We start from the raw sequence: 12,639 nt of genomic DNA, 5'->3' as shown, positions 1-12,639 counted from the left end.
GAAGAACCTATGAATCTTTTATTTTTGTTCATGAATTTGTACTATATTATTGCATTACTTATGTAGTCAAATTTATATTTGAAGAATTCACAGGTTAAGAAACCTAAACATTTTATAACTTCTCTAGCCCAATCAAACTCTCCAAGTATTGAATTCAATTGAAATTCATTTTGATCGTAAGTAGAATATAATGTAGGAGTTCGAAGTTGTTTAAGTTTTTAGAATGATAACAGGTTTTTATTCATTCAATTTATTTGTTGAATGTATGAACGTAAATAGTATTAATAAACTGTATGCAGTGTGAAACAGAAATATGAAAAAAGCAAATAACCTCAAAATACTCTTTGCAAGTGTTTTGAGTAGAACATTACTATATTAAGAAAGACATTATGCTAACATATTTATATAAAAAGTACGATGTATTGTTTTGTTAAAATGTCAAATGTACGAATATTTGTTGTAAAACAAATATTTAGACAATTTGGTACTAGTAATACAAATCTCAGTATCTCAAGACAAAGTAGATACATAAACAAATTCATAAAGCAAGGCCAATCATCAAGAAGGTAAACACAATATTATACATTTTTAAATTATACAAATAAAAAAATGTTATTCATTAATTTGTAGAGATCCACTTGATTTTTCAAACCCTTTTGTTTTTGGACCATCAAAAACAAAGGTTTCAGCACATGTACAGCGAAGAGTAAATGTTTTAAATACAGTTTTTATGAAATATGTCACAGATTTATTGTCAACAGGAGAAATTGAACCTGAACTTCTGAACAGAGGCATAGAAATTTCTTATGTAGATATAACTAAAGATTTTAAGCATCTCAATATATTTTGGATAGACAATGATGTTAATACTAAGTCTGATACAACAGAATTATTAAATAAGTGTGCATATAAATTAAGACATGAATTATCTCAGCTTAAGGTCATTGGCTGTGTACCTCCTGTACACTTTGTAAAGTGCAAGGGTATTAGTCAATTAAAAGAGGTAGAAGAAAAATTAAAAACTTTGGATTTTGGAGAAGATCATGTACCTAGTTTATATTCAAATGCTATAAATTGCACTGTTATATCTAAAACCTCCCTCAGTGAGGAGAAAGAAGTGAGCAAAAATGAAAACTCAGAAAATGTAGACAATGTTTTTAGTGTAACTTTGCCAAAGATGAGACATGATGTATTTGAATTGGATCACTTTAGAATTATGTCAAAGGTATGTGATGTAAATGAGGTAAAATCAATAATTATAATATGATTTCTTTTTTCACAGATCAAATCTTCATTGAATAAATCAAGAGATACTTTAAGAAAACAACAAACAAATGTACAGTATCCTTCAACATCTCTTTCCGAACTAGATTATGAAAAAAATTCAAACATGTTAACTACAGCAGATCAGCAAGAATTCTCTAAATTTTTAATTCAACGACGAAAGGAACGAAAATACAAAAATAAAATGAAATATTGTAATGAAACTCTCATTGATAATGTTCCTGAAGAAAAAGATGATGATGATTATGATGATGAAGATTGGAGCATTGATCAAGACTTTAATGAAGATGATACTGATAACATGAATGACAATTATTATGAAGATCATATTGATAGAGAATTTAAAGACAAACATTAAATGTCAACAAGGAATTAATATTGCAGAATACTTTTTCCCTTTGATACAAACGCAAAAGACTGGTATCAATAACATTTATTTCTACATTCAATTTTGTTTTATATTACAACTGTACATAATGTACAATTCAATTTTTCTTCATTGAATTTACAACATGATTTATGTGCAATATTAATATCAATTATTGATCCCATTGGTTCAATTTCCTTTGATGTTGCTAGAATTTCTTCATGATCGCAAAATATTTATAACTGTTTCAAAAAGGTTTGTATAAATTAATAATTAAATACATGGACTCGTGCCAATCACTTCCTTCCAAATTTATTTTAAAATATTTATATTATTTTAGAATAAATCGGATTTTATAAAATTTTCATATATCAACTAATACTTGAAAAAGAAGACGCTGGATTTAAATAAATCTGAACTAAGGGTTAACTGCTATTGTTTCTGAAACAATTTAAGCAGTAAAACAAGAACTAACAAGATATAATATAAATTAGAAATTAAATTATAGCGTAACATTAATCAATGTTTGGTATCTTGCATTACATTTACCTAGTCTAGATCATATGACTCATACAGTTCATTTAACTGTCAGTGTAAATAAAAAAGATATGTAACATGAGAATGGTACATTAAACTTCAACTAGATCGTGACTGTGATGCATTCAATTCTTGCTCTTGCACAGCTTTTGTATCAACTTCTTCATCTGTTAAAATAAGGTCAATTTGTTGTTCATTTGCAGGTTTGATGTTTGAACGAATGTTTAATGCTGTTAAATGGGGTATCGAATCACTTAAATTACATGCTTCCAATACATATTTATTAAAAATTTCACTTTTATCAGCATAAACATGATGACCTGCTCCTGTTATTGCCTGCAATCATTAAAATGACATAATTGAAATGCTTTAAAATTTGTTATGCCAATTTCTTAATTTTTATTTTTTTTTCACCTGAACATTAATGTAACATGATGATCTAGCCTGTTTTAATGTTTCCCAAGATGAATTATCAACCCATGATCGACTACCGTACAAGAGAGTTATGGGAATATCTGGATTCAATTGATCTATTCTTCTCACAATAGGATTTTTGGCCCAGCCAAAATGTTGCATCATTGCATGGAATGCACTCTCGCCTCTGTTTGTTAAACGTATCATTTAAATTCATTTTCAAATTCTGTACATAAAAATATGAAATACTTACGATGGTGTCTGGGCATTGCACTGATGCAAATATTGAGAAATTATAGTAGTATCATCTTTTAAAACAGGTACAAATTTCTTTACTATATCAGGTCTCGTTTTTTCTATTAACCACTGTCCTAAAGAAAATAATAGTTTAATTACGGCATAAAATGGCTCGTTAAGTAATATAAGAAAATGTATTGCAAAAGAAACTAACCAAATGGTCCAGCTACTCTAACTGGCCATAATGGATTTAATGGTTCCACCATATATGCTATAACTTTTATCCACATGGGTACTCTTGAAATTCGTTCTATAGGTCTTTCAGGAAAACCCCAAGGGTCAGCCAGAATAAGATGCTTAATCCTTTCAGGATGTTGTATAGTATATGATGCTGCAAGGAAGCCACCCATTGAATGACCCAGTAGTACAAATTTTTCTAACTGCATTTCTCTTCTCCATTCTTCAATGGAACGGACTAGTTGATTTTCAGCTTCTTGTGCTTCATTGCTAAAAATTGGCCGACTACTTCTGCCAAAGCCTAAGTCATAAAAACGAAAAAATGAATGATCACAAAATGAATAATTTGGGCATAAAAAATAAAAATCTTATGAACAAGGTATTAAGCACTTTAACAGTAAATTATAAACATTTAAAAATATGCAATATCATAGTGTAAATTGTATTTGATTCCAAAGTTCAATCTTACTCATTTATGAGTCATACAAGATAATTGTACTCAAGAACAAAGCATATCTCCAAGTACAACCTACATTATGTTACATACAAATATATATACATGAAATGTTTTTAAGTAATACTGGTATATTGATAATATATGTTATTCACTGTAAAATTTGAAAACAAAATTTTATTCTTAACATGCTTACCTAATACATCAATAGCATATACTGGTCTTTGAGAAGCCAAAGCATCAAGGTTTAAACACCACAGTGCTACACCTGCTCCTAAACCATGTAACAAAACAATTGGAGTTTTTGGTGACTCCTCATTTAGAGAAATAGTCCATATCTTATCTGATGATCCTACAACTGGTCCTATGTCTACATACCATCCCCTGTATGTAGTTTTCAAACCTGTTTTAAAAATATACTCAAGTTATACCATTCTAAATGTAAAACTGCTTAAAAAACAAATAGCTTACAGGAAAGGATCTTTTTCTCTGCAGTACGTAACATGGTAGAAGATGAGCCAGACCAGCTAAACCATCCCCAAAACCAACTAATAAAAAACGAAAATTATTTATTAATGATGTTATAAAAATTAGCAATCAAATAATTAGTAAATACACTCATAGATTGTGTAATTCTAATGATATATTAATCTGTATCATTTTATAGTGATATGAATTAATTGACACTGAACTTGAAGAATTCTTTCATCACATTATATAATTATTATGACGATAAGCATGATAAACATGAAATACGCGTATGGCCGATGAATTTCGTAAATTTTATTGTGCGCATTAAGAAAGAAATTACCTATTGACAAGTGCTCAAAATAAACATCAAATCAAATTAACTATATTTCTTTGGTTACGATTCTTCGTGCTAAAATTGTTTAGTGTATGACCTTGAAATGCGATCCAACGTGATGTAGTTAATTCTTTAACTTCCATAATCAGTTGCCTTTTATACATACAAGTTTTCGGATGTATGAAATCTTTTCTATGTGAATATTATCTGTAATATAAACTTATTATCTGGAACAATTTTTGTCACGAATATAAATGTTCACTTAAATTCTGACATAAAAAGATCGTAAAACCGATATAACATAACGTAATTAAAATGATGATCATCTATCGATGTTACATTAACAATTGCGTGGAATCAGTAAGAAATTAATGAGAAATATGAATACAAATAATCCAAGTGACAGTTCTTAAATGACTTTAGATGTGTTTTATATATACCTTTTTGAACTGACAATTTCATGATCTGCCATTAGCTTCCGAGATAGTTTAGTTGTTCGTTTAGGATGATTTCTTTGTTGACAATGTGGAAAAATAGTACTTCGACGTATGTAGTCAATTCTATTATCTAGTCAGTGTCGATTCGAGTACACTGTTCTCCGATGAAAAATGGTAGGAGGGAGAATCAGCTGATATACATATGCGCTGGAGAATTCAGTTTTTTCTCCGAAATGCAAAATGTACGTTGCATCGTATGATTAGATTTTTAATCTTTGTTAAATATAAAACACTTATATCGTGTTTGAATATGTTCTTTTTAAATTATGTTGTTTTAACAAACAAGACATTTTTGATAAACAGGATTGTAAGAGATAACATAACCTAAAATTTACGCGACAAATATATACACTTACAATTAACATAAGTAAACACAGATGGGCAACTTTTCTTTAGGAATAAAAACTGCTTAGTAATTATACTATGTTTGTTATTTTTACGTGTTTCAGAGTAAGTATTTATTATCTTTTACATTATGGAAATTTGTAACAATGAATAATTAAGATGAAATATTACTTTTTTTTCGTACATATGTTTATTGATTTATTCATAAACCTGTGTATGACTTAACAAAAATATTATTAGCAAAGCAACAATATTTATTTCAAATAGCATAATTTAAAATATTGATTCAGTGTTATAAATATATATTTAAGATAAATTATTTCGCATAATATATAAATAATTGAAAAGTCATAGATTATTATTGAATTTTTCGTTTAATAGTTTAAAATATTTAAATAATTAATCAAATTATTCGCAAGACTAATCTTGCTTTTTGTAACACGCAAAGTGTAAATGTAATACAATGATAAATGTCAGACAAGACATTTTATAATGATCAAAGAGTCTCTGTATACAAGCACTGGGTGCTTTTGGCTCTCCCGACAATATGAGCTATTCATCCCAATCAGCACATCCTCATTGCACTCATGCATGATTCTCATTACTCGGTCCAATTGTTTCGGGAATTCAAACTTACACTATAGCTGATAGATTGCACTTATATTCTTATATTTCTTAACCCAGTAATTTCTAAGGGTCCTATTATAGACAAAAATAAATATAAGTTGCTCACTCGATATCGTCTACTCGTTTCTTACCACTAAATATCCAAATAAGATTTGGTTAAGGGATGACAAATTTAAACATTTAATATTTTTCTGAGAAAAGGGATTATATTATTCTTATTTCGTCAAAAAAAGTATACAGAGGGTAACAAGAGTTTAATTTCGAAAGGCTTGCTCAAGGAAATGCAGGATGTGATTATGGCTGTGTATGTGTAACGATGTGACACATAGCATGCGTGGCGTAAGGATACACGTGCTGTTCGGGCGTCGTCTGCTGGCACTACTTTCCTGTCTGCCACTCAGGAAAAAGGATCCTAAACGAAACGGAGTTTTAGAACTAAGATCGCGTGTTATATTGCATTACCATTTCATTAATTTTACCCTAATTAAAAACAGTTTTCATATTTGATTATTTTCATTAATATTTTCTACAACAAATGAGAAGATTTTCATTTATTGAAACCAATTATTATAATGGATTTCAAATTATAATATTATCCTTTGCACTTATTTGCAAACTTTTCGAACTAAGTTCATAGATGAATTTGAAAAAAATATTTAATTTTATTTTTATACTATAAAGCAGATTTTTATTACTTTTGCGATACTATTTGTAAATACAATTCAAGCTTTGGTTTTAAATATTGTTAATGCACATGTTTATGGGTATCGGTTATTCTCCATTGTTCTTTAACGACGCAATTAGCTATCAAAGCTAAAGAAATCGCTTTTCTTCGACGCATCCACACTAGTGACTCATGACACAAAGGCGTATCCCTTAGATGTTATGCTTTTCTGTTGCGAATTAATGTTTACACCATAATGTTTTAGTCATGATCCGTCTTTAATCAAATTCATTAAATGTCTGAATACTAGATTTGTATAGTTTTCACTTTGTCCATCAATTATTTACGTAACACGTGTCTCTATACAAAAGTAAAATAGTTGATTTTATATTTTATGTTTATACGATTATTAAAATTATATCTATGCCTATTTGCTAACATAAAAAAGCGTATTTTGAAAATTATTCGTCTATAATTTAATGTACAAAATTTATTTGTATAACATCATTTAATTCGTTCATTGTTTAACAATATTTAACGTCAGTTTGGTAGGAAATCTTTACAGTTACTCCAGCATCTGTTTCCATAAAATATGACTATTAGAGATGGCGTTTCAAAGCAATATACGATAAGTATGAACGAAATGATAAATCGTTAAAAATTTTAATTGAAAATGCATTTGTTAATACAAATTTGTATAGGCGGGGACTACTTTTTTAATCGTGAACACCAGTGTTCCATGACTCGCGACACCTGTCGTACTATACGCGATGTAGTTTAACGTGGTAGCCAATGGTGGGGCGCGAAGCTATGTTCTGATTGGTCGAGTGAAAGGGGCGCGCGGTTGCTAAGCAACGGCAACACTGCGCGCGTCACCGGCCGGCGTAGCCGGCACCAAGCGTTCTTAGCGCTGTGGCAGAAAATTGCGCAGAACGACGTTAACTCTTGTCGTGTGCGGACGTGCTGAAGTTTAGATACGTGGTAGGGTAGACTTGCCAAAGCATTTTCTTTCTCTGTTCACTTTTAACCATTGACTAGAAGAGAAACTTCTTTTGGAGCGTTTTTACACTTCAAACGATACCGATCAAGAATCAAACAAGAGATAATTTAAAAGGGCTATACGAAGGAAATTAAAAAAGAAAATGGCAGAAGAAAAGAACGAAACAAGCCCGAACGCCGAGGGTGAAAAGATCCCGCAGGAAGCGGCGGCACCATCGAAGCAAGAAAAAGAAGAGCCGAAGGAAACTAAAGAAGAGGAGAAGAAAGTCGAGGAGAATGGCGACGGTGATAAACCCAAGGAGAACGGCGAAGAAAAACCCACGCCAGAGCCGAAGGACATGCGGGCTATAGTACTCAATGGTTTCGGCGGATTGAAAAGTGTCAAGGCTCTCAGGAAGCCTGAGCCCACCCTCGCCGAGGGAGAAGTTCTCATTCGAATCAAAGCATGGTGAGTACCTTTTGCATTTTCATACATAAGCACTATCTTTTCTCCTTTTTATATTCTCATAAGATCTTTCCGCTAATTTTCGAGTTGAAATAATTTCGAAATATCATAAAACTCATAAACCTATTAATCGAATTGTAATCACGCTAAAGATTTTATTGTTCCGATAACGTTACCGGTGTTTATAAATATTGACTATGAGCGAGATAGAATTTGAACGAATCAAACGACAGGGGAGAGGTTAAAATTGACGGTTGGTAAAATCAAACATTTTCACCGTATGTATTTAATTTATTTGCAATATAGTGACAGTTACTAGTTATTAAGCGTTTAGTTATTACCGATACATACATTTAATCGATTTTCCTACGGATAATCGATAATCGATCTATCGTTATTGAACGAATGTAAACTCCATATTCGAATTTGAATCGTACCGTATTCGATCTGTTCGTTCCGACAGAGGTGAATCGCCTAAAGGAAAACAAAATAGAAAATATAACCGGGTTCGACCTAAACAAGCAGACCGTTACGATACCCCAGCATCTTTGAAATTTAAGGCGTGGTATCTGAGATGTTCGTAATTAAAGTTTCATTACTACGTTATGGAACGGATGAGTAATTTTATAAGGAATTCTGAAAAAAATCTGAATAAGAACACTTGATAGCTTGGTTCGTAGACGTGTTTGATTGGTATCAAATAAAATGATTTATGACTTTATTCTAATATCGTATTTGTAGAAAATATATCATAGCTTTGAAAATCTACTGTTAATTAAAAATCCATTATTACGTCTCGAATTGATATTATACTTGAGAAATATCGTTCGAATAGTATTAATGAAACAGAGCAGCTGCTGTTTTCACTACGAAAAAGTATTATCCGACGTTTATCAGGATGCAACGCGATCTGTGCGCTAAATAGGCAGCTACGTTTATAGAATACTTATTTGTGTGTTTAGCGTCCGTGTATGCATTCGCAGATACGCAAAATGAAGTTTGATAAGCCGGTTCAACTGCGTCCATCGCGTTACACTTATATCGCGTAGTAATGTCCGCGAGGCTTATTTCTGCGTTCCATCCATTTCAGATCCACAATATCCGATCGTCGTACATATATTCGTATACGTACCAGCGAAAGTTAATTGAATAAAATTAAAACGTTATTACGATTACGCGGCGTATATTACATCGGATGTTGCTGCGCTTTGGCAAACCGCATCAGATAGCTCTACGTACTATCCCATTAATTCAGACGTGGGAAAAAAGATTATTAGGTAGCCGTGCATGCCGTTAATGCATGTCCAATGATATTAAGGAACGCTTTACTCTGCAGAATTATATTTGCGCGCTATATGTAGCGTGAATATGTTCGATATTGGCGAAACGTAGCATCAAAATTAACAATTTTTTTTTTTTTTTTAATTTAATATTGGAATGGAATTTTTCCTGTCATTTGCAATTAATGAAAAATTTCCCTTTCCATGCCTAATTCACCTTTAGAAAGCAATCGTGAAACCCGTGTACTCTCACAAGTAAAGGCAAAAAAAAAAATTCAACAGATGTTCCAGAAATTAGTCCTAGAAATAAGTAACAGTGGATTAAACGAGGAAGATTTTTATACACCATACGTTTAGTTATTATTTCTCATAAACATGCTTTCCCAGCTGACCAACGAAGGTCTCCGTAAGAACGGGTTCCCTTCTTTTGTTCCTTCGAATCGACAAAGGTCAGCATTTTAGGATCCCAAAATACGAAAAAAAAATAGAAGAAAAAAAAAAGAGCCATATACGCTCCTAGGTATACGACGTCTCTTCTTTTTCTCTGTTTACACAGAAAAGGTTTTGCGTTAACCTTCTATATTTGTATCCGTGTTTAAGCGTCGAGTATCCGACCACGCGATATCGCGTGTACACGGAGGGTTAATTTTTTGTTTCGGGTCAAAATGACCGCACTGCGAGGACTCGCACACGTATAGAGTGAATACAAAACGAAAGAGGGAGGAGATTCGCCAAAGGCGTGCGGACCTTTTCACGCGTGAGTCACGTTTCATAAAAGCGATTGGGATTGATGAGAAAATAGCCCCCATAGAAAGATATCACGCTACTACCAATGCTGGTTCAAATGAATTTGTCTGCCTGCGTCGGCTACACAGACGTGTTCAGTTACGCTTGGCACCCCTGCCTTGCTTTCTATGTATCACCAGAGAGAAACGTTTCTAGTTGTTGAGTCATAGAAGTTTGAGCATCGAGGGGTATCTTTCGTTAATATGATCGTAGAACGGACATTTTCATACCCGTTCCGTTCTACGATGCGACCAGTGGAAAATTTATTTAATCCATTGCGATCCATTCATTCTGTATCCTAGATGCAATTTATTGCAACGAGCAATATAACTCTTGTGTCAATCATTTTTTATACATCGTTGAAGAGTGAAAGCTCGGCCAGGTCATGGCTGGCTGAGTGAAAAATTAGTTGAAAATTTCGTTGATACTCATCCTGGACATGGAATTTTTCTTCTACTTAACAGTTTCAAGCGTTTCAGGTATTCTATGTAATAGTAACTTGAATTCAGCTTAAGCCTAAAAGACGCTCTTGAATCATAAAAGGGTGTTTTCTTTTCAATTTTCTCTTCCTTGGAACGAAAGAAGTAGGATTCTATGTATTTCTGTTATGTAATTGTAGATTACTAATCTGTATAGAAAAGAAAATTTTCTCTGAGTACAGATAGCGTCCTAGTTTCTTTGTCAAATTTTATTTCATTTTTTCACATTTGTTTTTGAGTAATTTTTGAATGATTTAGTTATGTGAAATTTTTCCTACAAAAGAATACATTATAAATATTTATGTGATATTACGATCGATGAACTTTTGAACACGTATAGATATCCAAAACAAGACAAGAGTAATCTTTCATTTCTTCCATGTAAGAACGATAAGTTATTTACCAGGAAAATAGTTCCCTTTTTTTTTTTTTTTTATTTGAACAGATACTGTTGCAAGTATCTGAAAAATTGAATGATCACAGACCTATGTTTATAGGAGCTTTCTGTTCGTTTTCCTTTCTTACGAGGTTCGTCCGTTCAACCGGAAGTAGCCTGTCGTATAAGTGGTTCATCGGATGTGGAGAAGAGTAAAAAGTAAATCGGGTACCCTTCTCGAGAGAACAGGAACAGCAATGTTTCCTTTCTTTCAATCGTTCAGATTGATGGAAATTAACTGACAGACGGACGTTAATAACAATCAATTATTGTCTAAATTATTTCTTGAAAATTTCATTTCATTAAAATCCACAGAATTGAACTCGATAATTTTAACGACCCCTTCTATAAAGTTAACGACGAAGGTAATGTATACATGTAGGATTGTCGGTAGATAAAACTTAACCCGAGTGCCGGGTAATAAAATCACGTGAATCGAGTTATGGGGATTCGTTTACAGATACGCGAGTCAACGTTGTAAAAGTTAATTAGCTATGCCGATGACCAATCGATAATTTCCATGATTTATAATGGATGTTAAACGACGAGATTTTACTAAACGTAAAACTGTTCGGAAATACGAGAATTTAAGTATGCGGTCGTTAGTAATGTATTCATTTCCAGGATAATTAGACTCAAGTAATTACAGGAGAAATAATGGGATCTTTATGAAAGTAATTATAAATAGTATTTGCATCGTTGTCGCGCTAAACGTTACGTACCACGAACTCTCCTAATTTTAATTCAAATTTCAATTCAAACTATCCACAATCTTTCGATTCACGATGTAGTTATTAAGAGGAAGTTCCACGAAAATCTGACTGTATTGTTCGAAAAGTTAAGGTCCAGGTAGTAAGCTGAATGGTGGTTTGTTAGTGTATGTGGGGGTGGGTATTCTTAAGGGCGTACACAATGCGTTCTGGAAAGTATGGAGTTTAGAAAGAGAAGTTTCAAGGTGTATGTACAGAGAATAGAGAGTATTCAGAAAGTTTTCAAGCGAATGTAGTTCGGTAAGGTACGAGTAGGACAAAGAACCGTCTTTCCCTTCTGGGCTGTTTTATTACTGTAGAATCCGCATTTCAAATCATTTTAAACCTCTCAAATCATCTTTGTAAAAAAGGGAAACATTATACGAGGTCTATTGTAAAACCAAAGTCCGTTGACTCTGTGAACTGAGCGATACTTTTTCAAGGAAAATATATATTTTCATTCTCTTTATGTACAATTGATATCGTGGAGTATTCGGCCGTTCAACGGTGTACGTTAAATGATATTTTTATGACTCACACCGCTCGTAAGCGAATAATTTTACACCGCGGGGTACAGTAATTAAATTGTTTCGGTGAAAGTAGTATTATTCGAACGCGCATTCCGTTGCTTCGAGTTTGTTTTCGAAGAATCGATAACGCTGCAAAGAAACTTTTATCGGTTCCCGACTCTTTCATTTTCCTTTTTCTTTTTTCCACACCCACAGCACTTTCTAAGTATGACTCTTTTAGATATCTCCGAGTAAAAATTGATTTTACAAATGAAAATCGTTTGCCATCAATATATATAGGGCTGGTTTTGAGATTTCGGGGGAACCTTCACATATAATTTATAAAATTAACATCGAAGCTTGTGTAACTAATTTAGATTTGCATTTACATCTATTCGAGTAAACATTACTCTTGTATTCTTAGACGCAAAATTGTCTCAGGGGGCCCAGGGCCGGCCCTGAATATATAATACTAGCTGGTATCATTA

General features: G+C 32.5%; 3 protein-coding genes across 4 annotated transcripts in view; 2 read left to right on the top strand and 1 right to left on the bottom strand.

Annotated features, from left to right (window-relative positions):
* Positions 1 to 16: 16 nt before the first annotated feature.
* On the bottom strand, positions 17 to 4,915 carry puml (pummelig). 2 transcript variants are annotated; one of them, XM_034335162.2, is made up of 7 exons: positions 4,776 to 4,915; positions 4,002 to 4,078; positions 3,727 to 3,933; positions 3,054 to 3,377; positions 2,856 to 2,973; positions 2,603 to 2,789; positions 17 to 2,524 (listed from the first exon to the last, which is right to left on the bottom strand). In XM_034335162.2, exons 1-7 carry the CDS (start codon positions 4,805 to 4,807, stop codon positions 2,288 to 2,290), a joined length of 1,182 nt encoding a protein of 393 aa, XP_034191053.1. In that variant the 5' UTR covers positions 4,808 to 4,915; the 3' UTR covers positions 17 to 2,287. The 2 variants fall into 2 exon arrangements, with proteins under 2 accessions (XP_034191053.1, XP_034191054.1); XM_034335163.2 differs by lacking the exon at positions 4,776 to 4,915 and adding an exon at positions 4,223 to 4,323.
* LOC117609174 (uncharacterized) lies at positions 418 to 1,906 on the top strand. The gene is made up of 3 exons (XM_034335169.2): positions 418 to 566; positions 631 to 1,225; positions 1,283 to 1,906. The coding sequence occupies exons 1-3, from the start codon at positions 418 to 420 to the stop codon at positions 1,640 to 1,642; spliced, it is 1,104 nt and encodes a 367-aa protein (XP_034191060.2). The 3' UTR covers positions 1,643 to 1,906.
* Positions 4,916 to 7,404: 2,489 nt separating the features above from the next.
* The window catches only part of LOC117609171 (synaptic vesicle membrane protein VAT-1 homolog-like), a 21,553-nt gene continuing 16,318 nt past the window's right edge, over positions 7,405 to 12,639 (top strand). The window contains exon 1 of the mRNA XM_034335160.2: positions 7,405 to 7,915. Coding sequence (XP_034191051.1) covers positions 7,611 to 7,915 — 305 coding nt within the window. The 5' untranslated portion in view covers positions 7,405 to 7,610. The remainder of the gene's footprint in view (positions 7,916 to 12,639) is intronic.

The sequence above is a fragment of the Osmia lignaria genome, chromosome 14, assembly GCF_051020975.1.
Source record: "Osmia lignaria lignaria isolate PbOS001 chromosome 14, iyOsmLign1, whole genome shotgun sequence".
Classification (NCBI taxonomy): domain Eukaryota; kingdom Metazoa; phylum Arthropoda; class Insecta; order Hymenoptera; family Megachilidae; genus Osmia; species Osmia lignaria.
This window is presented reverse-complemented; position numbering and strand designations above follow the sequence as displayed.